This window comes from Tympanuchus pallidicinctus, unplaced genomic scaffold, assembly GCF_026119805.1.
Source record: "Tympanuchus pallidicinctus isolate F22 unplaced genomic scaffold, pur_lepc_1.0 scaffold2, whole genome shotgun sequence".
In the NCBI taxonomy this organism is placed as follows: domain Eukaryota; kingdom Metazoa; phylum Chordata; class Aves; order Galliformes; family Phasianidae; genus Tympanuchus; species Tympanuchus pallidicinctus.
In genome coordinates, this window is record NW_026294721.1 from 33,054,746 (window position 1) to 33,078,254 (window position 23,509).

Below are 23,509 nucleotides of genomic sequence, written 5' to 3' on the forward strand. Positions count from 1 at the left end.
AGTTTGTCAGAGCAGATGGTTCTTCAACGATTTTTTTCAAACCATAACAAACAGTACTACAGTTTTATTTCCCTACTGGACGTATCCACCTTCATCCCTAGCTCTAAGTCCACCTGAAGATCTTCTGTACAGGAATTGTTTAATCTACAACAAGGCACCTCTTTTGGTAGTATTTATATAGTACTTTTTTACAACATACGCCTTCCCTCACGAAGGCGTATTTGGTGCAGATGATCTAGTGGTCTTCTCCAACCTTAATGATTCTGTGATTCAGTAGTCACAAAGGCCAGGTTAGCTTGTGTTGACCACAAATTAAAGATCTCGTTACCTATTACAGAGGAGGTAGGTGCAATCTCAGGGCCATGTTGCAGGCAGAAATTCTTTTTGTTCATCACTGGTAAGAAAAGTGCATCAACTTACAAGAGAGATGATGCAGTGGTGCTTGAACAATCTACCTAGAGGCTCAGGGAAAACAGAGTCTGTAGTCTTTGCTGTCTTGAGGAACAACAAAAGGTTTTTCAAGAATGCAATTCTCTGGGTACCAGTCTGGCACTGCTTTGGGTTTAATATGTTCATGGAAGACTAATGAGAATGATGCAGGGCACAGATAGTACCTGTCCCTATTACATTGATACATATTTTACCTGCATGACCTACCCCTTCTTGACTCAGCCCTTCTGACCTGAGCACAGATGGATGCGGTTGAACTGGGCTTCTGGACAAGAGGAGGTGGAAAACCCTTCTTGCTTATTGACAGTATTCAGTGCAAATAGGATTGGTTAAGTGGTCCATCGGAAACTAACTTAAAGATGGCAACAATTCCTCTTGGTTGTAGGTTGCCTTTGTTGTTTATTTCTGGGTTTTGATCTTAAACTTTGTATATGTAACTGCAGCGGTAACTTAAAATGATAGGGTTTGGTGTGATCACAGAATCATCCAGGTTGGAAAAGACCTCTCAGATCATCTAAGTCCAAATATCCACCTACCACCAGTATTTCTCAGCTATGTCCCTTATTGTCACATCTCTGTATTTCTTGAACACCCTCAGGGTCGGTGACCCCACAACATCCCTGGGCAGCCTGTGCCAGTGCCCGACCGCTCTTTTGGGTAAATTTTCCCTATTATTCAACCTGAACCTGCCCTGGTGTAACTTGAGGCCATTCTCTCTTGTCCTGTCACTTGTTACATGCGAGAAGAGGCCGACAATATGATACTTCAAGCCAGAGAAACTGGAGGTGGTAAAGGATAAGTGAGATATCTTGCTAAATCGTATAGTCCCCATGATCCAGACACGTTTGACAGCTTGAACGGCATTTAGTGAGTTCAGGCCTGGTAACTGCAGAGGAACCATTTTCTCTTTTGCAATACGACGTCCACAGCCAACGGGAACTCCGAGCTGCATTCCAGGCCCCACACGTGTGCTCGCGAGGGGCGGGCCGCTGCCGCCCGGGGCGGTGCCAGCGCGAGGCATGCGGCATCCGCCTCTGCGCTACGGGAGCGGCGCGGCTGTGGCGGCGGGGCCATGAGGCCGTGTGCGCCGAGTTTCCGCCCTTCTCCTCTTCCTCCTCCTCGCCCGGCGACCGCGGCGGGCCTAGCGGGGCCCTTTGTTCCTTAGGGCAGCAGCTCCCCACCGCTGACCGCCTCGGGGCGGCCGCGTGGCGCTGTACGAGGCGGCGGCGGGAGGAGGAGGAGGAGCAGCCGCCGCCGCCGCCGCCCAGGATGCGATGGGGAACTGCTGGGCGCAGAGCTGTTGCGGGCTGCTCCTCCGCAGGGAAGCGGGCCGGCTCCAGCGAGGCGGAGGGTAAGCAGGCGGCGCGGCTGCCCCTCTTTCCTCTCCCCTCCCCGAGGCGGGGAGGTGCTGGGCCCGTCCGGCTCCGCCCTCCTCCTCCGCGGCGGGAGCGCGGCTCTCCGAAGGGCTGTCCGGGCAGGGCGAGGCGGGCGGGCAGGCGGCGGCGGTAGCACCTCGCCGGGCCGGGTGGCTGCGGGGTTACCTCACTGTGGGCGCTCTCGCAGAGAGAAAACCATAAAGCGGGTTTCGTAGCAGCCGCCCAAGTGCGCGCCTTGAGGGAAGGCGGACAAGGCGACGTCTTCGGGAGGATGACCTTGTGCTCCCTGTGAGCCCTGCTGCGGTGCGGCGGGCAGGCACTGGAGGCCGGCGGCAGGGTGATGCAAATAAACTTTCCGATTTCGTCTCGGTGTGGAACCCGTGCTTTGTTTTCCAACCACTGATTCGCGGAAAAGCAGCGTGCAAACCCGGAAGGGTACGTGCCCTGCCGGCAGCTCCGTGTCCTTCCGTACACCTGCCGGTATTCGGCAGTTCGGTGTCGCCTGCTTTAAGAACTGAAGTACTGCCAGGTCTTGCTGACCTGAGCACCTTGCATGTAGCAGGCTGGAGGCTTTTGATTTCAGTCCGGCTCTACAGGCAGGTCAGCTTGTCCTGAGGGCCTCCTGGCGACCCTTTTTCGAGGAACGGGGCTGAGAGCAGGGTTGGGCGGTGGAGGATACCAGCTTGGGTTCCTGGTGCTCCCAGCGAGGGTTTGGGGATAGCTGAAGTGCCTTGCACTGAAGTGTCCTTTTCTTCTGCTGTCATCTGAGAAAAACAGGTAATACTTGATAGGTTCTAACTTCACCTGTTGTTTTTGCTGAGTCTCTGATTATAGCCCTTCTGACATCCAAGGTTAGTGATAAGAAGTTATCTGCTATGTGTTCTTGTGCTTTAAATTGATTGTTTTGCTTTTGAGGCTCAGTGGGTTGGTGTTTCTTTTCTTCGTGCTTGTTTTTCCTGCCCAGCCACTGTTAACTGACCCAATAGCATTGGGTAGGAGGCAGAATCTACAAAGGTGTAAGATTGTCTTGACCATAATGGTAATTTCTTGATTTACCCTCTGCCCCAAACTGACTGTTGCCTATTTATTTTTTTTCCCCTTATATTCTTTTCTTTGTGCTTGTTTGCAATCATTCTATCTGGGTGGTTTTTTTTGTGTGTTTTGTTCTGTTTTCTAAACATTCATTGGTGTTTGCAGTGCCATCTCTTCTAGTGTTTGGTTTGGGTGTATGTCTGACTGAATTTACCAAGACGATTACAAAAAATTGTTTTCAGAACTTGTTTGCTTCTGCCATGCTCAACCTTCTCATATTCACCAATTGGTTTTCTGCGTGCTCTTACTGAGGTTACCAGTTTTCTTGACAGACTTTGTGTTTTGATGTCTTCCATGTTGTTACCAGTTTGCTGCCAGCTTGGTTTTCATAGTGGCAGACAGGAATATCAAAGTGCAGCATTATGAGACATGCTATTCTCTTAAACTGGGGGATGGGGTTCAGGAGACGTTTGTAGGTGTCCACCCTTAAAGGAGAAGGTTGTTTGCGGAGGTGGCTTAGCTTCTCTGGCGTGCACGTATTTCATCTTTGTCCAAGGTCAGACTGTCCCTATCAGTGAGATAAATCTTACTGTCTGCTGTGGTAATGGTATAAATGTATGTTCCTTCAGGTCATGCCTGCAGTGAAAGGTTTTGGGTACTGTTAGAATCACAAAATCACAGAGGTTACACAGAATCATAGGGGTTGGGAGGGATCTCCAGACACTGTCAAGTCCAACTCCTCCGCCAAAGCAAGTTCCCTATACCAGGTCGCACAAGTAGGTGTCCGGGCAGGTCTTGAATATCTCCATAGAAGGAGACTCCACAACCTCCCTGGGCAAAATTAGGAAAGTGGAATCGTAGTGCAGAAAACAGACTTTTCTAACTGGCAAAGACAGCAACCTGTTTGGATTCCCTTTTGAACCCTGAAACTGGAATATCGTGTACAAGGATCAGCTTACAAGCAAACAGTCATCAGTACTTCCTCTTGTAGACAGGTGGCATATGTCTCAATAGACCTTTGTTTTGTGGATGTGCTGCCAGTACACAGAATAGTATCAGAGTGTTAAGCAACCTGGGTATTTTCCATAAGTGTACAGTGAAAGGGACAGGGTATTAGACTAAATACAAAACTCTAAAATGCGTGTTATGAATTTTTTTTTAAGTTTGAAAGTGACCAAGTCCTGCAGTTCTGAATTCTGCTACCAAATTCAGCAGATCTGGCTACTTCTACGGCAGCGTAATGTAGCTTATCGAGTTAATGGTGATTATTGTCATCACTCAGATTTTTCTCCTCCAGAAATAGAACTTCATTATTCTTAGGTACTCCAGGACTTAACTGTAAGAAGTAAATTCTGAATTAAGTAGTAAACTACAGATTTTAGCAAATGCTTACAAGGCCTGCAAGATTCTAATCTGTGTTTAAATGCTTGGAGATGCATGTATAATTTGTTGCAATGATTCTAGAGTTTATGTTGAACACGCATAGAAAGAAATGTGAAAATCTTCTTCAGTATAATATAGTTCACCTTTCTGTAAAAACAGAAACTTTCAGTTGGTGACTTTTTATTTTTTATTTTATTTTTTAGGGAGTGTCCTTAGGCTTCTTCTGAAATAGTTTGACATGAAGTACTACAATCTGCAGCCATAATTAGAAAGTAGGTCACTGCTATTTTATCTCTGTGCTTGACCATAAGGGTTCTTATATAGGGCTAAAAATAATGAATAGAAAGAATAAATAATCTAGAGACAACGTATGTAGTTCTTTTCTTTTTCATTGGGGTAGGGAGGTGTTATCATACAGCAAAATGTAGCAAAACCAATTTTATCCTCGATGTGGAGGGGAAAAAAAGCCTAACTCATGCCATGGTTTTCTTACACAAAATGTTAATGTTTAGTAGAGATTTTTTTTCTCGTGCATTTAAAAAATACAGGTAGTAACATGACTTTGCATTAAAGGCTAACAAGGTACATAGATGTTAAGTGGATTAGAGTTGGTTTATTTAATTTGTTTTGAACTTGAAAATCGATTTAAAAGTGTTTATAGGTGCAGTGGCATACTAGGTGCCCTGCTTTCTCCAATGCTCATCAAACCGAAGTCTGTTTTAGCAAATAAGAGTTGGAATGAGAATAATAAGAGCGGTAGGCTTTTCAGTATTTCTACTTTATTTCAGTTGAAGTTGATATGTATAGTGATGGAGCTGTTTTCCATTTCTGTCCTCCATGAACTCAGTCACCTGTAGATGTGCTGAGATTTCAGGTCCCATACTCTTGTACAGAACTAGGCGTTAGGTTATTGAGCCCCCGTTCAGTAAGGAAATGTAGATCTTCCTTGAGATGTCAGCACTGTTGATATGTTTGTAATACATGTAGTAAGCTTACGCTACATTGCCTTAGTTTCCTGCTCCTTCACTGTTCAATTCTTGCAACTAATCTGACTTCAGCTTCTCTGTCTGAAAACTTGTCATATTTTTAGAAGCCCCTGTTAATGTAAACTGGAACAGTGTTTTTGGTGAAGAATACAAGTTCCTAAAACAGTTTTGTGCAACGGTCATAGTAAATTCAGTTCTTAATGGCGTTGGCTCCTGCATGCTAAAATGTTGCGCCTAAGAAGTAACAGTGAAATTATCTTAAGTGCACGTACTACATTTGCCTGCTATAATGAAGATGTAGTGAATGAATTAAAATGCCCATTTTCCCCTGATTTTGTAGCAGTGAACCAACTGAAGGTGGTTCCTTAGTGCCAGCTGTGCATTGCAGTGTTACAGCTGTGTGTGCAAGGAAAGGCTGACCAGGAGTCTGCACTGAAAAGGGCTGAGCAGGTTTTTGGAGGGCACGTCCTGAATGACTTGTAAATGAAAATACAATGGGAATGAAATGTGATATGATTGAAATAATCCAGGCTTTGGCTGGTGTGTAGCTTTTAGTAAAGTGGAGGTGTGTGTTGATTGCATGTACAGAACAATCTGTCGTAGAAGTATAGAAATGACTGGGGCACTGGATTTATTCGATATCAATGAGCACTTGCAGCTGGAAACTTTGCTTTTAAAAAAGTTAGATGAAATGGATGTTTTAGTGAAGCATGAATGCACTTCTGGGGGACAGCCAAACCTCTGTCACTGGGTAAAATTTATTCAGATAACTCAATACTGTATCGGTGTTGTCCTTTTTATAAAGGGCAACATTAAGACAGGTTAAGAATAAATGAGGAGACTAATCCCTGTATAAAGTTACTGACTCCAAATAGCTCTTTTTCTAGCTTAGGAGTATTGCCTTTATCCCAGATTATTTTTTCTTAGAGATTCTTTCTTGTTCTTTTGATGATTGGTGATGGTTCCATGAATATGGGGGAAGAAGGTCAACCTTACAGCTGTGAAAATGGGATGTATTGTTTAATGTTGACGTCATACAATTATGCTGGTAAATAATTAAATCCCATGATGAGCAGTGGAGCTTTTGGAAGCTGTCTAAAACAGCGTTTTTCAAGAGAAGTGTATTAAAGAATGTGCTTAATTTGTCGATGGCAAGTCCATCATGCTGATAGTGGTGCCTGCAGTTTGAGGGTGTTCATTTTTTTCTTCAGTTCTGTTTGCCTGTGTGCTCTGGTATAGAATGGTAGCAATGGAGAGCACAGCTTGACAAGTCAACATATTTAATATATGAAGTTTATTTCATACTGAAAATATTTGAAAAGCTATTTAAAATTGTGTGACTCTTTGTTTTCTTTCTGCTGAGGTTGAAATGAAGATTATTTGTAGAGTAATACTGTACTTATTTTTCCAGGTCGAAGTACTTTAGAACGTGTTCAACGGGAGAGCACTTCACTATAGAGGTGAGTATTTACACTTAAAGCAAGTTGGATTTGTTTTGTTTTGGCTTTTTTTTTGTTTGGTTGGTTTGGAAAATAGTCTAATTTTTGTTGTGTGATGATGTTTTTTTGTTTGTTTGTTTTCGGAAGAAAATCAGTGGAAAGAGCTTATTTTTAGCAATATCTTTAATGCTTCTTGCAATAAAATACTGAATATATTGAAGTACTCTGGGTTATTCCAGGCTGAATTGGTGCTACACTGGATCGCACATCATCACACTTCATTAATCTGTCATTTGTAAAGAGTCATCTGTGATCATCTGATATGAAGTAACTGTGGTCACCTGATAGCCAGCACCGGATCATTCTGAAATCTGTTGGTCCTTTCATCCCTCATGTGCTGGGAGCTATTTTCTCCCCTTCTGCTGTTTATGTGGAATATTTTGTTCTTGACTGCAGGACCATGAGTCTGATTCTAAAAATAAATAAAAAAAAATCTGCTGGAATTTATAATTCTATAAATTTATAGTTAGATGCACATCTGTCCATTGTTTTCACTAGAGAGGTCCTTCTCAGCAACTGAATATCTCTCCTTTTTGTGAAGGGTCGTGTAAAGTTTATTTGTATTATTTGGGATTGTCAGAATAAGCTGGTTTACTTCCTCCAAGTATTTCTTATGGCCCAAAAGTTCTAGACCTTTCAGAGATTCCCTTTACTGAGAATGGTAGTAATTAATCACGGCTTTAGTTTTGAGCCATGTAGAGTGTGGAAGATGTGTTTTTAGCACACAGCTTCCAGTTGTGAAAGAGCATTCCTGCAGCATCAAAATGATAGAGAAAAGAAGGTTCTGTCCTCCCCTCAAGTTCTTACAGACATTCTACTTGCAGCAATTAGAACAGCAGAGGAGTCTTGCTGACCTCCACTTCTGATGTATTTACCTCATTTATGATTACTATTCTGAAAACAGTAGGGAATTTTTCCATTTCCTCTGTTTCATGAGATAGTTCAACTGCTGCTGTACCTATTCAAGCAACTTCAAATGCTGCGTGTATTCTAGACTGCTTGGGGACTTCTTGGGCTTCTTATCATAAGGCATTACATTGCTTCATTGGCCTTTAGGTTTTTATGTGGAAAGCTGGGGTGTGGGGTGTGTGTTTTGTTTGCTTTTAGAATCCTGGGTAGGAAGTTATCCTATGTATTCTGTAAGTTAAATACATCTTCAAATACTTTTTTTTGAAGCATCACAATTACGATGCAAAGGGCAAGTTACTTGCACTGTACCCATCACATTTTGTGTATGTTAAGCTGAGTGGGTGCTTTGATTTATTGCCATACCAAGATAGAAGCTATGCTAAATGTACTAATTCCTCAGAAGGAAGATGCTTTAATAAATAGCATTACAATCTCAGTATTATCACTGGAGTAGTATTTTTCACAAGGCACATTAAATACGTGATTATGTGTACTTCAGGTGTTCAGTGATTTGTTATACTGGATTGTAAAGATTGTTTACTTTTTCTCTGCAGTTTGAGAACCTCGTGGAAAGCGATGAGGTAGGTGCTTGGATCATGACATGAATCTTGCTAATACAATACACTCACTTAAAATGGTTGCAAGGTCTGTATCTGTCTCCTACTGGATGCCACTTGGATCTGCTCAGCCTTAAATTGCTGGTTTTTTTTACTTGGAGTTTTGGTTGCTCCAGGAATATTTAATGTGTTCAGAGAGACAAAAAGCTGTGATGATAAAAAAAAATAAATAAAAATCTGGCTGTGGGAATGTGGGAGGTAGCACTTCATAAAAGTGTTATGGATATTAGCAAGACAGGAACTAAAAAGAAAGCCAAAAAGCTTTGAAAAAGAATTTGCTCTTGCTATAGGCCTTGTATGCAATTCAGCAAACACTGAGTAGTAAATGGGCACAAGTTGCTATGCTGAGGAGCATTTTGGTAGCCCTGTGGTGTGTCAGCTGTGGGTAAACTGACTGAAAGGTTTAAAAAAAAACCTATTAAAAAAAAAAAAATAGAAGTTGGCCTTAAAACTATGAATTAAATGTAGGTTGATAATGGTGGGAAAAATGTGTTTTCATTACTTTGACTTGTGTTTTAAAACTCAATGACTAGTAGTTTGTTTCCTGAAATACTGAAATACACAACTGGAATGTTTATTTTCAGTTGGAAGTGCTTATTTTTTTACTTAGTCATCTACTTTGGTTGATTGCATAACAAGTTCTCTTAACATTCCAAATTAAAATAATAAAACCAACACGTGGAGTGAAACTGATTTCATATCATGTGTCTTCTACTCTATTGCAATTGATTGATTAATGGGATTTTCAAAAGTTAAAGCTGGTTGTTTTTGTGTTGTTTTTTTTTCTGTTTCCCACAGGGGGAAAGCCCAGGAAGCAGTCACAGGTCAGTTGATTCAGGGCCTCTTTTCCTCTGCTCTCCTATTGAATTTGAAAAAATTTTTGAGGCTTCCCATCAAAACTCCTTTTTTCTTTTCTTTTTAATTAGATGCACGGGCAGAAAATGTTAAATTAATCTTAATGCTTAACTGTGTTAAAACAGTTGAGATGATGGCAAGTCTGTGTGAAAGCAGAACATTGTGAAGTGTCTTCGTTCTTGTTCCTTGGGGTTACAATTAGTTTTAGCTGGCTGTGTTAGTATTTGTGCAAGCTGTAAAACTTAGTAAAGGAAATGTATGAAAGCACTAAACTGTGTTTCAGTTGCCTAATTCTAGATACTTTGAATTACTTCCATTTAATGTTTCTCAAAATGCAGTTTGCTGTCAGAGGTCCCAAAGAAACGATACAGCAAACTTCACAACTACTATAATGCTGGTTTGTTATGCACATAAAAGTGGGCAACAAGTGGAAAAGGAACAAATCAGAATTAGGGAACCTGAATAAACGAGGAAAGAGAAGTAAGATTTACTTAGCAATGAAATTTTAACCATTGGGTTCCAGTAATTGTTAGCAAAATATGTTTTGAGGTTATACTCCTTGTAAAGATGCAAGAAATGCTTTGTAAGGGAAAGGCAGCATTTTCTCCAGTAAACTGGAACTTTGGAACTCTGCTCAGGAGAAGCAGGCCTAATGCACAGCTTGTTGAATTTGGATTAAAGAAGTCAAAAAAGGCTCTGTGTTTATGTTTAAATTATTTTATCACGACTAAGCAATAAGTAGTCTTTTTGTGCTTCTGTCTTGCTTTTAGACCTTTGACTGAAGAAGAAATTGCTGATTTGAAAGAGAGGCATTACGATTCCATTGCTGAAAAACAGAGAGCTGTTGATATGAAACTTCAATCTGAGGTAAGTGGTTAAAATTACTAGAATGATGTGGGTAGTTTTTGGGTTTTTTTTTTCCTTGTTTTGGTTGCTTGCTTGTGTTGTTTTGTTAAGTAGTTAAGATCAACCATGAGCATGAGATTTCATTTGTGTGAATGAAACAGTTGATATTTGTACATCTCCTGTAATTGTTCAGTCAATGAGATACCCAAGGAGTTCGCTCTGCAGCTAAGTTTGCATCAGAGATTTTCTTTTTAATAACTTCAGAGCTGAATGAATGGGCTGGCTCTTACTGAGATCAGTTAAACGTGAAGCCTTCTATTTGTAAGAAAAGCAAAATGGAGAATGTATTTGATTTAGTTTTTCTTGTGCTGAGTTTTTTCCCAAACTTTTCTTAAGGAAAAGACAATTTGTCAGTTTTCCTTATGTGTTCTGAAGCATTTCCTGGAACGTGATGTAGAATACAACATAGAAATGGAGAAAGATTTTGAATAAAGTAGTAATTAAATCTGCAGCTGAAGTTCTATGTCTTTCATAATATTATTTTATGATACAACAAACCTCACAACTGCTATAATGCATAGTAACATACAACGGTGCATTTACAGCAACTCACTAGTAATTATGTTTATTCAATAAGATAATGTTTAGTTATCTGAATTTCTTGGGATGTTTGTGGAGGGGGGAAGCTGTTAGATTCAGTTAAAGGAAAAAAATGTTTTACCTATAGTTTATTTTGTTTTTATTTTCTAGTAGCTCTTCTTTTGATTTATAGAACTTATGATTTTACTCACAGGAAGGTAGATAGGTTCTGCTTTTGTTAACCATTATTATTTTGTTCATATACAGTTAGCCTTACAAGAGGAGAAGTTAAGAATAGAAGAGGAGGCTTTATATGCTGCACAACGTGAAGCAGCCAGGGCAGCAAAGCAGAAAAAGCTCTTGGAGGTGAGGGGAAAAAGACCCCAATATATATCAGAGCTTCTCTTCTGTTTTTATGTATGCAGACTTTCCTCATATCCTTTATATCTCAGGAAATGTAAAAACAAAAGCATTTCAGCTTGTAAATTCCAGTAGAGAAAGTATGATTTGAATCTTTCTGGGAGAGCTGGAAATCATTAGAATTGTTTGAAACAGCTTACTATGCTGATTATAGATTATGATTTTTTTGGTCTAGAATTAGCTTAACAGATTTTGTAACACTATATAGAATTTACTGATCTTTAACATAATCTGTGATAGCTTTCTAACTAAAAATATTGAAATTAAGCGCATGTTACAACATCATTTAGGCTTAAAAAATGAACTTGTACCTTTATTTGCACTAAATTGTTGCCTGTCTCTGTGGTTTATGCTAACATGGGGATTAGTGTTTGAGTCATCTGAATTCACTGTTGACCCTGCTTTGAGCAAGAGGTTGGGTTTGGATGACCTTCTGAAGTCCCTCCCACCCTGAATTGTTTATAATTTTGTGATTTGTATGTATAGTAGCCAAACTCCAGTAACAACTACTTAACAGTGATGTTTATTTAATGTATCCGTGCCTGCCTTTAGATGTCTGTCTGGTAACTGGAGCTTGGTCAAACAAAACAAAAGCTGTATCTTGATTCCCTGCATTTCTAAAAACGGTTACTGATTTGTCTCCTGATAGCATTTATTACTGATTGTTTTCATGTTGCAGTTCAAAAACATGTACTGGTGCACTTAATATTTTCAGCATCTTAATAAGCTGTTTAAGTGTATGTTCTCACAGAGGCTTCAGGTTGCCAGAAGTGTACACTTTTAACAGAGTGTTTTTCAAGCTATCTGTCCATATATCATGTGTCTGACTGAAGTTGTAGTATGTTCGGGGCAATTGCTGCTAGACGTGTGATATTTCTTCAGTTGGAAGTAAATTTGTAAGTGTTCAGAATTAGAGTAATGGAAGAAGTCTGAAATCTATAAAAGGTAAAGGCAAGGTCTGTAACTCTAGTGTTTTTTCTGTATTCAAAAGTGAATAAATTGAAAGTTACTATTTGCAGGCTGATAGCGATGACTCAGTTTTCATCTAATATTTATATTACTAAGTATAGCTCAGATCTCATTTTGCATTTCTCTTTCTATCCTCTTGCCATTTAGGGTGGGTGGCTAATTCTTTCTGACTCTCTTTCCCTGTCCCTGTTTTTTTTTTTGTTTTTTTTTTTTTGTTTTTTTAACCCCTCTACATAAAGTCAGGAAAATTGATTTCTTTTATGCTTGAGCCTTTCGCTCATCTTCGTAGAAATTCTGTGTGAAAAATACTGCTTTCCTTCTCTCAGTCTTTTTATCAGGCACCTCTGAGGCACAACCTGTGACAGAATGCATTTATGGAGTTTTTATTTTCTTTCTCTTATGAAATTAACACCACTTACTCCCTCCATAAATAAATCCCATCCAAAATCCTGAAACGATAAGGATTTCTAAGGTAGTGTTTTTGTGTGTGTGTGTGTGTGTATATATATATATACATATATATGTACTAAACTTGAACCTTACTTTATCAGCTAGAAGCCATTTTCTGAATACATAACTGATGTCTTTTCTATTCATTAACTATTTTAAATTTAAAAAATGTCTTTTCATTGAAAATATGGTTACTCTTTAAAACTGTTTGCTGATGTTTCCCTGCTGAACGTCAGGGTAGTTTACAGCAGAAAGTTTTAATATATATGTATGATGGAACTTATGGTGCTGTATAGTTGTGATTCCTCAAAATGGATAGATAATTCAAGTCAAATATTATGTAGGTATATGAATTCTAAAAGTCTGTTGTTACATATATCAGTAATAGATTTTTCTTATTTATTTTTATATATATATTTTTTTTAACACCAGCTGTGTCAGGGCCAATTTCCTGGCCCTTTCTCCCTGTTTACTTAAGTCTTCCCATCTCTTACCACCAATATTACACTTCTAGTTCTTCCACACTTCCTATTTCCTTACTGGTTTCAACCTGCTTATTCTGATACTTTAGTACTTGTGATAGAAGGTGCCAAAAAAACCACCATCTTGGGACTGAAAATAGTAGCCGATGAAATATCGCGCGTGATTGTTAATCCAGCTAAGAGTGACTGTTGATGAAGTTTAAATTTGGCAATTAAAAAAAACTTTATTTACTTACACTCTGTTTTTCTTTGCAGGGACAGATCCGTAAAGGCTGAGAATAGATTTTTCAGAAAACATTGTAGCTAATTAAGTCAGATTTGTCTATAAAGCTAGCTTGGTTTTTGTTGCTGTTGTTGTTTTTTGTATTTTTAATCCTAGGCTTTGCCATAGTCCGTGTGAGCAGTACTGCTCCATTGCTCATTTACCTCTAGTCACATAGTTGGTGGTACCCAGTTTTAATGCTTACTTTTTTCCAGGCGAGGGAAAAAAAACTTGAGACAAAGTTATGTTCTTGAAACTCCAAAACTTAAGAAGCAGTAGAACCCTACTTCTGTGACATTTATTGTTCCTCTTATCACTACAAAATGAATGTTTCTCAACTTGTACCTTGCATTTTTTCGTTCTGTTTCCACCTTTTTTTTTGAGAGATTTCTGAAGTTAAATATTACTTCCATATAATAGACTCCTCAGTATCTTAAAATTTGATCTTCGTTTGAGTGAAAGTCAGTCTTTTCTTAAGCTTTACTTGGACTGCTCTGAGAGCCAGGACAGTGCTCCCTTTAATTGCTGTGATTAAACGAATGAGTATTGAGTATATTTGAGAGACTGCATTCAGCATTTTCAACAATTTACTTCTTTCAATAGCAGCGTAGACAGCAGAGGATAGCACAGAGAACACATGTCCTTAATAACGGAGACTATCAAAGGTAAGATATGAAGTGTTAATACTAACTGAGCTGCAACTGTCTTTATTCCTGCTCATCCCTATCTCACACATACAGGAAAAAATAATTTTTCAAGACTTACACGTACTGCATTGTTAAGTCAGAGTTCTTTTAATTCATTGCAGGTTTGTTGACATCAAGTAGTTACTGAATGCAAACTGGTTCCCCTTTAATCTGCAAACCCTGAGGGGAAATTGCATTTGCTTTAATTGTCACTGTAGTTACTAGAATGATTCATAAAATATCAAACCTACTCTCAGCTAACATCTGTCTGTCTATATATTATATATCACGGGATCTTAGTGATTTATATATGTGTATGTACATACCTACATATGCATAAATCTATATATGCACGTGTATATAAAATGCCTTATTGTGTAACAAAAACATGTAATTGCAAAATGTCTTTATTCAGAACTCTTAGAAATGCCCCATAAAAGTACAAATTAATTGAATGGGAACTTGAATGGTTTATATATTCTGCTTGTTTCTTCATGAATGTTGTTCCTTTAATTCTCCCTACAGATTACAAAGATATTTACTGTCAAAGGATGTATGAATTTAGAAAAAGCTCTAAAGGCAAACTATTATTTTTAAATGGAATAGAAGGGATGTTAGATGGAGAAAGTACAGTAAGAAAAGGAGCTATGAAAAATGGGTTTTATTGGACAAGTTGGAATTAGTCACATTTTGGAAATGTGTGTTACAACATTTGAATACATTGAACTAAAAAAAAAGTTAGGAATTATCCATAATGACAGAGGAGAGGGGAAAGATTGTTTTATGACATAATTCATGTTTAGCTGAAATTACAACTAAGAATTGAATAGAAACTCAGACTCAGGAGGTGTGTCATCTGAAAGAACAGAAAGTCATTCTGTGATCTTTTTGTAGATTTTAGTTAAAGATTTATGTGCTTTATAGCTTACAAGGGACTGTGAACGGTTTCCTCAAAACTGTGAATGGGAGGATGTGTGGATTAACATCTCTTTCATGGTGTTGTTAGAGGTTTATAAAGCTAAAAATAAAACTTGCACTTACAGCTCTGTGACAGAGGAAGATTTTGATTCCTTCTTAAGAAATACAAAATTCCAGTATGAAGCTTTTCGAAGTAGCAGTAAGTCTTCCTTTTCTAACGCGTGTCTTTTAAATGCTAAGTGACTCAGGAGCACAGAAGTGATTTTGTTTTTCCCCACACAGATAAACATAGTTTTTAGTTTCTATATGTATTATCTTCAGAGAGAGAGAGAGGAAAAACAAAAACAAAAACCAGAGAACGAGTTCTTTTCCTCTTTAATCTGCAGTGCTTCCAGAGCTCAAAAAATATAGGAAATATAACTTGAGCTACTGCCATTGCAGTTCTCAGAGGCAAGTTATGTAGGGACAAGTTCTGTGCATGGATTTTACTTTACTAAAGCATTCCAACTGTATGTGTGAAGGCAGCATCCATGCAGTGGACTTTTCTTGTGAAGTCCAAGTATATTAAGGATGCAAATGTTTATATGTAGCTTTTTAAAACCGTGTCTTAGAAAAATAATTAGAATCAAATTAATAATTAACTTCTTGTTCTAATTAAGTTCATCAGAAGATTTGGCTGCCTATATTTAAAAATTCCACTAGCACTTTATGGGAAAATAAATGTATAAGCTGTTAAATCCATTAGTTTAATGATGGTGTGTGATAATCACTAAGAAGTATGTTCTCATACAAATTCAACCTGCACCTTAATGAATTGTTCCATAGTTGTAATTGCACAGTGTGACTAAATGTCATCCCATAGGATCTTGGTGCTGTTGAGTGTTACTAAGCAAATTTGTACTCTTGGGAGTGATGGTTGAAGCCTTTTTTCATATGGGACTTGAAGTACACAACATAGAATGAAAACTTAATTTGAAAGTTTAGTTTTGCATGTTAAATCTCGAATCCAAGTGTTTGTGAATAACTTTTTTGTACAGGACTTTCATCTGATGCTACAGTGCTGACACCAAACACAGAGAGCAGTTGTGACTTAATGACCAAAACAAAATCAACGAGTGGAAATGATGACAGCACTTCATTAGATTTAGAATGGGAAGATGAAGAAGGTAAATTTGTCATTAAATGGGAAAAAGCTTACTTCTAATGATACTTGTCTCAATGTGTAATGATTAAGCTGTACATAAATTTTACGTAGAAAACTGCTCATTTGATAAATGTAGTTATCTGTCTAATAATTCATTTACTTGAATCTTTTACTAAATCTTTATTCTATTAAACGAAACTGTAGGGTAAGCCCATACCAAAATGAACTGTAAAGAAATGCTGCCCTCTTGTGAGCCAGTAGCAACAGGAGCAGTTTGTTCTATTTCGTTTTTCAGTTACAGAAATTGATCAAGCATATTTCATTGAAGTATTTCAGGAAAGTGGGATTTTCGTCTTTTGGTTGATTTATTTGTGTTGTTCAGGTTTTTTAAAATGGATTACTTTGATGGTAACTTCTATGGTTCTACTGGAAACTTTCCTGGTTGTGCATTCCGGATGAGTATCCCAACTGTTTTTGTTGCTACTGTTGTAGATTTTTCCTGTTCTTTTTTAGGAAATATAGAATCATAGGTCTTTTCCAACCTTGGTGATTCTAAAAGATCATCCAGTCCAACCGTTCACCTATTCCCAATAGCTCCCACTAAACCATGTCCCTCAACACAACATCCAGCCTTTCCTTGAACACCCCCAGGCTCGGTGACTCCACCACCTCCCTGGGCAGTCCATTCCAGTGCCTGACCACCCTTTCTGAAAAGTAATACTTCCTCATGTCCAGCCTGATTCTCCCCTGCCGTAGCTTGAAGCCATTCCCCCTGGTCCTATCACTAATGACACGAGAGAAGAGGCCGACCCCCAGCTCACTACAGCCTCCCTTCAGGAAGTTATAGAGAGCAATGAGGTCTCCCCTGAGTCTCCTCTTCTCCAGGCTGAACATTCCCAGCTCCTTCAGCCTCTCCTCATATGGCCTGTGTTCCAGACCCCTCACCAGCTTTGTTGCCCTCCTTTGAACACGTTCCAGGGCCTCAATATCTTTCTTGCAGTGAGGGGGCAGAAAGCCCTTCAGAAGTCCTTGTCTTTCTTTCAAAGTTATCCAAGATTCTGGGATGTTGCCTTTTGAAAAGCTCACCACAAATAAGCTAGAATTTAATTTAACAATTCATAACTTTTTTTTAGTGTGTGTAATTTGAATTGTTGGCACTATCAAGAGCACTAAAATGTCAAAATAGGCTTCTGAACTAGAAAGATTTAACTTTCACCAATCTTCATATAAATATACAACCTATTTTTTTTTTTTATGTGGGCCAGAGGAACTGAAACTAGAACAGTGCCATGTATGTTGAAGTATACTGGATTTTACATTGAGAGGCAATTAGCACCAGCAGAAAAAAACACAGCAATGTCTGCATTTCAGCAGACTTCAACCAGCTAACAACTTAGCCACAGGTATTCATCTGTTTTTGCACTTAAATACTTAGTACTGAAAGTGCCAAAAAGCTGCTGAAATGCAGACATTGCTGTGTTTTTTTCTGATTTCTACCATCTTCTGTGCTGCAAAGGGGTAGCATTTTTAAGAGTTACTCATTGTGACAATTGTGCATTTCTTTTCCCTGTTCCCCTCAAATCTTGAGCAGAAGAGACGTTAACACAATCCATGGAACACGATTTGTATTAATGGTTGCAAAGAAAGTAATGTCATTTGAAAGCATTACTAGTCAATACTGCAAAGACTTTGAGTAGCCTTAACAAATTCTTTCTGGATCTGATCTAGCTGTAAGTGTATTAAAACAATCTCCTTGAACTAGATTGCTTGCTTACAGTAAGCAATTTAGTTACTCTATTATCTACTGGCAAAATCTACTGTAGAGACCATAGCAGTCTGAAGAGTGTATTGGTGGCTGGGGTTGAGAGATCCAAGGTACTACTTTGTGGATTAGTTGTGCATTTCAAATGTTAGCAGGGCTTATGGTAGAGCTGTACAGGGACTTCTCAGAAAGTCTGTGTCTACTGACAGAATAAATAGCAGCTCTGATGTGCAATTATGTGACCAATGTTTTGTCTTATTCTGTGTGAAATTAAGCTTACCTTTCCAATAAAAAAGTATCCAATATCTAATTTTTAGCTGCTGTTTGAAATGTGGTGATATTTCATCTGTTTGTTGATGAATTACAGGAGTATTACAGATATGTAGCTTTTCTGGAAATGGCACAGTTCCAAAATCTTGTAATGATTTCATGCCCATAATGGAGTGCAGTAGGTTTCATATACAGGATAAATGAATACTGCTTCTGAATTGTTTCACAGTATTTTCTGACTTCCTCTGAATTTTAGGAGCCAAGCTGGCTACAGTGTGAATAACAAGACTGTGGAGCAGAACAAAGGAAAAACCTGTGATACTCATGAAATTACCCGAGTCTGAGTCTCTATATGATTCTCGTTTCTTATGTTTTAATGGGAATGTAAAGATAACTTGCTTCAATTATGTCCTTCTCATAAACATGTCTTAAATTGCAGGCATGAACAGAATGATTCCAATGAGAGAACGCTCAAAAACAGAAGAAGACATACTCCGGGCAGCACTGAAATTTAATAGCAAGAAGACAGGAAGTAATCCAGCTTCAGCCTCTGATGATTCTAATGGATTGGAGTGGGAGAATGACTTTGTTAGTGCTGAAATGGATGATAATGGCAATTCGGAATATGCTGGATTTGTAAATCCTGTATTAGATTTGTCTACATCAGATGTAAGGACATCTGATTCTGATCAACAGGACAGGTAGTGAAACTGTGGCCCTTGTTTGTGACCAAATGTTTAAAAGTGAAATAGAATGTACAAAAACATATTGCTCTTTTATAGCACTGTTTCCTTCTTTTTCTTACAAATGGATCAGCAAGGAATGGGCAAGACTTGCTATCTGATTAATTCAGAATCAAGTGCAATTTTATCATCTACCTTCTAAACTTTTGTGAAAACTGGGATGATTCTATTGTGTATATTTCTGGATATCTGGATTTAATATGAAATTATCTGTGCTAATTTAAGCTTCGTAGCTTAGCGTATCTATATTTTAATTAGCCTTCTTTTCTGGATGATGTTTCTATGATTTGTTTTTAAACCTCATTGTTGTCCTAAGAAAGTCTTATATAATTTATCTAATACTTGAATATAGAAAAGTATTTTTAAAAATCTGTCCTTATTTCTTACATGTGCTCTCTGATGTGGTGTTCAGCGATTTAAAGGGTGGAATTAGCCAGTTGTGGAAAAAAAATCACACCATGAATTGCAGTTTTCTCTGTCTGTCATGAATTCTCTCTAGCCTTCTGTGTTCCTTTTACCATTTCCTTTACTTTTTTTCTTATTATTTTATGCTAAGCACAATTTACCTCATGGTATGAATCATCGCATTAGGTAAAATATTGTCTTCTGTAATGATGCTGTCTAGGCACATTGTGCCTAGACAGAGGGGAACAAAATATAAATATTATTTTGTTTTAAACTGGAATAACCCATTATGTGCTGGGTGACTGGGAGGACCAAAGTTTTGATTTTTGATCACCCATCACCCCATTCACTTAAAGGTCAACATTTGCTACTACATGGTTTTTAAAATTCTGAAGTTGTGGATGACTTGTAAATTAGCCTAATGAGAACCATGATTGAAAAACGTTCTCTGAATGAACTGGGAGACTGAATTTCTCTACAAAATAGTGTAGTTGAGCTCTCTAGCTTTCCTGTGCCTCTAAACTAAATGGTTAGTAGTGCTAACGTGGGCTGAAATTTAATCAGGTGTTCAGCTACTGCAGATCTAGTGTATTGTGTGGTCTCCCCTTTGTTTTTAATATAAGTTATTCTTTAAGAAGGGGAAAAAAGAAAAGCAATCCTCACTGAAGAGAAAGTGCAAAACAGTTGTAAACCTCAAGATTTCCCCAGCATTTCAGTACAGCCATACTAGTCTACTGTTACTTTGTTAGCTGTCTGGTTTTTTTCCCCCTGAAAAAAGAGTGAGGTTCAACTTCAGCATTGTGGAATAAAAGCAGCACCCTGTTACGCAGGAAAAGCGGCATCACTGGAACAACTGAACTTGTTGGTTACATAACTGTTTTAGATCATCTGAGCTCTTGTGTAATGTTAAGATTGCTATAATGTGGTCCTCTTCTTAACTTAAAAAATCCTGCACACTTGGATTAAATATGTACATATATTGACAATGGCAAAGACTAAAAAAAAAAATCTTTTGTTGGTAACATTCCATTTCTTAATTTAAATTGTAGCAATGTCATTGGAAATATTTTAATGTATTATCTGCATTTGCAATGCCTGTAATATGCTTTAAAAATTTGTACATCAAATGTATATTTTTGGTTTGGCATAAGCTACTACTGTATAACTTCTGATGTTTATTCGTATAATATATTCTTACTGTAATGAAGACAACTTTCTCACCCTGTAAATAACACTTTTTTAACCTGCTGAAACTGTAACTTGCCCTTTCCTGATCAGATGAGATTGACTTGTCCTGATCATGCTTCAAGGAAGTAAGCTATAGTCCTGCTTGTAGAATGAGCAGGCATTTGGCAAAAAAGCAGCCTTATCTCCAACTGAAAGTCTGTACTGTGATGTGTGTGTTCTGTAGACATGGTTACTAGCATTCTGCTTTTCAGAGTTAAGTGAATCACAGAGTGACTTAAGAAATTGCTCTCAATGTTTGTGGAAATGTGAAAAATGAAAAGAGGATGTAAACAGCTCACACGAAACAACACAACAGTACTATAAAATACGTATCTCTGTAAAAAAAAACTTAAAACTAATTAAAATTTTCGGTCAGTCTTATGTTTAACAGTGTTTTCTGTTTTTTTGTGGTCACTGTTTCATGCATAGTGAAAGCAGTACGTGAAGATGAACTGCTAAGTGTTACCCAAAATTATCTCTGCACTGTGAAAGAATCTGTTTCACTTTTAAAATCATTATGCATCACATAACTTAAGGTTTCGATGAAGCTGTGCCTTTGAACTACTGATCTACTACTGTACTCTCCCCTCTTTGAGACCTGTTGCTGTGGAAAGGAAGCTCTTACAAGTTGCAATGATAGAGGACCTGAAGAACTTGGAGTGTGGAGCCTTTCTGTTTAAAAAAAGCAACTGCAGCACTAGGATTCAAAGTAAGGTTACATTTGTGTAATGCAAGTAGCATCCTTGTCCTCCTTGTCTGTCCTAGCTAGTATATCATTTTAACTGACTTGCTGGCTGTGTCTGCATAGGGGCGACTGTATATTAATTAATTGGAAATTGTGTTTTCTATTGAGGAAGAGTTTTATTAAGTTGTTCATCTTAAGTATGTTTTATGCTGAAGTTGTGCTGTAATCAAATGTGAAATCTGTTGATGTGATTGGGCAGTTACTTGACTAGTAGAAAGTTAGTGTTTCAGAGAATACTGTCTTAGTATTCTGCAATTGTGAATGCTGTTAGCTATCCCAAGTAGGAAAAAAAAAAAAAAAAAAAAAGAGAAATTTAAAAAAAAAAAAAAAAGCATCTACCTTAATGTATGTATTATTTTTTCCACTTAAGTTAGTAATATATGATTAATGGCAGCTTCTGTCCATGTGTGTGGAACCCAAGGATGCTGAATTCCCACTGATTATCTGGAAGACATAAAAGGAGCGTCTTCAGGATATCAACTAAATTCTGTGAAGGGGGACCTGTATTTCTGAATGACTTCAGTTGCCAGCTTTATGTAGCCTCCTAGGCACTTTGCCAGCTTGCTTTGCTATCGTACTGGAGGTGTAACTTTCCTGTGTTTCTCTTTTGCCTGAACTGGAACAGTAGACTTGAGAGTAAAGCCTAAAAATAGTAATAAGAAAAGTAAGCATCAAACTGTCCATTTTGTATTTTGAATCCCCTTAATCCAAACTCTTCAATCTTTTCATAAACTGATGTGAAAACTGAACAGTGATTTTCATTCAAGTCAGTGGGATAAAATTGTCGCTCATGCAGTTGGTTTAAAGGAAGATTCAGTCTTACTGCTCCAAAGTGATGAATTGGTTGATGATCAATTAAATAACTTGTGAAGTATTGTGAGAATCATTTCAAATTGAGGGATCTGACTTTGGAGAGAGTGTATGCTCAGAACATTGAGTTATCTAGCTGCCTTCTGTAATGGAAAATGGTCATTTTCACTGTCTTTTCACCATCTTCTAAAGTGAAACGGGCCCTGGCCATCAAGAAAGCTGTCACAGGCTATCAGAGTGTAGCTTGTGAATGAAAGCAAATTTTATTAACTTCTACAAACTGTTAGCATGTGTATTATGAGTATGGATCCTAAATATTTTTTGCCTATTTATCTAGAAAAAATATATTTTGCTGGATATGTATCGTTCAAAACCAGCTAATTCTCAGATTTTTTTCTTATGCAGTGCTTTTAGTGTGCTGTTGAATGGTTACATTCCTATTACGTTTCTTGATTTTTATAGTGAGGTAACTAGAAATTATTTTTCATTTATCAAGCATGGCTATTTGCTTTTTAGGTAACGTTTTTTCATCTTGTATGTTATCGTTGTCTCCTCCCACAGTATGGTACATGCAGAATTCTCCAATGTTTCTTTTTGCAATCGCTTTAATAGGTTGAAATGTTGACTTTAGCCTATTAATAAGGCATGTGTAATAATCTTTGATTTAAAAATGAACATTAAATCTGCTCTTAAGTTATGTGCAATCATTGTAAGTAACCCAGCCATTTCCTAAACTGCAGCTGAATCTCCTTCACTAAGCATTTATCTGAATAAGTTTGGCTAAATATAATGACAGGGAGGTTTGAAAGTTCATTGAAACAACAGCTTGCAAATTTTGTGCTGTATAACAGAGGGTGAAAATTGCTATAGAAACATATTCAAGATGGAAAAAAAAAAAGTCATTCTGCCAAAATCCAGTCTCATCGCGCCTGCCTGCCTTTGTTTTTATGTGAGTCACCTTCATTTTAGATGTGAAATAAGAATAGTAAAGATGTCCCAAAGGTTTTCAAATTTCTGGAAAGGTGTCTGTATTTATTGAGACCATATGTACTGATATTTTCTTTGGTTAGCACACACATTAATAACTAGTGTGTGGTAGGGATATTCATCAGGTGGCTGTGTGCTGTGTGTCTGGGGCACAGCTCATCCTTTCCAGTATTCTTCTAGTTGACTGCTACTACAAAATCAATGCATGTGATTTATCCACAGTACCAATTTTTTGTTTCTTTTCTGGAAAATAACAATATTTTTACTGTTCTGGGGGAATCATACTGTAAGTGAGCCTTGTCACTGCTTTCCTGGGATCAAAAGTGCTGTGAGAGACTGTGCTGGTTTCTGACACTGTAGCTTAAGAAAGTGGCACCTGTGCAATGGTTCCTCTAATTTTTCACTTTTAAGATGACCATCTTTGTATTGTACAGGTATGTAAGTACTACAGTTGAGACTCTTTTTGGTGGTGATACAAATTTAGAATGGCTCTCATGGAGGCTGCTTAAGGTACGCACTGGAGGACCATAATGCCAGTTATTGACATTTTCACAACTGCTGTTTAATGCCTGGTCTGCAGACCTCTGAATTCCGTGGGAATGTTTCCAGTGAGCTTTTAATTGGGCCTTAACAGCTTTCAGCAATGGCAAAGTCAATAAAACTGTAGCTTATCTCGAAATAAACCAAGCTACAGGAA

At 38.0% G+C, this 23,509-nt stretch overlaps 1 protein-coding gene across 3 annotated transcripts; it reads left to right on the forward strand.

The window, feature by feature from the left end:
- Window positions 1-1,465: 1,465 nt before the first annotated feature.
- On the forward strand, window positions 1,466-20,658 carry AP1AR (adaptor related protein complex 1 associated regulatory protein). 3 transcript variants are annotated; one of them, XM_052682217.1, is made up of 10 exons: window positions 1,467-1,801; window positions 6,639-6,687; window positions 8,190-8,216; window positions 9,051-9,076; window positions 9,878-9,974; window positions 10,800-10,898; window positions 13,722-13,780; window positions 14,845-14,918; window positions 15,757-15,885; window positions 18,335-20,658. In XM_052682217.1, exons 1-10 carry the CDS (start codon window positions 1,725-1,727, stop codon window positions 18,598-18,600), a joined length of 903 nt encoding a protein of 300 aa, XP_052538177.1. In that variant the 5' UTR covers window positions 1,467-1,724; the 3' UTR covers window positions 18,601-20,658. The 3 variants fall into 3 exon arrangements, with proteins under 3 accessions (XP_052538178.1, XP_052538177.1, XP_052538176.1); XM_052682216.1 differs by having other exon boundaries at window positions 1,468-1,801; window positions 13,719-13,780; XM_052682218.1 differs by lacking the exon at window positions 10,800-10,898 and having other exon boundaries at window positions 1,466-1,801; window positions 13,719-13,780.
- The last annotated feature ends 2,851 nt before the right edge of the window (window positions 20,659-23,509 follow it).

Coding starts and splice junctions, on each gene's coding strand:
- AP1AR (XM_052682216.1), top strand. CDS start 1,725: ATGGGGAACTGCTGGGCGCAGAGCTGTTGCGGGCTGCTCCTCCGCAGG. Junction 9,077..9,877: donor AGCCCAGGAAGCAGTCACAG/GTCAGTTGATTC, acceptor TCTTGCTTTTAG/ACCTTTGACTGAAGAAGAAA. Junction 13,781..14,844: donor AATAACGGAGACTATCAAAG/GTAAGATATGAA, acceptor TTGCACTTACAG/CTCTGTGACAGAGGAAGATT.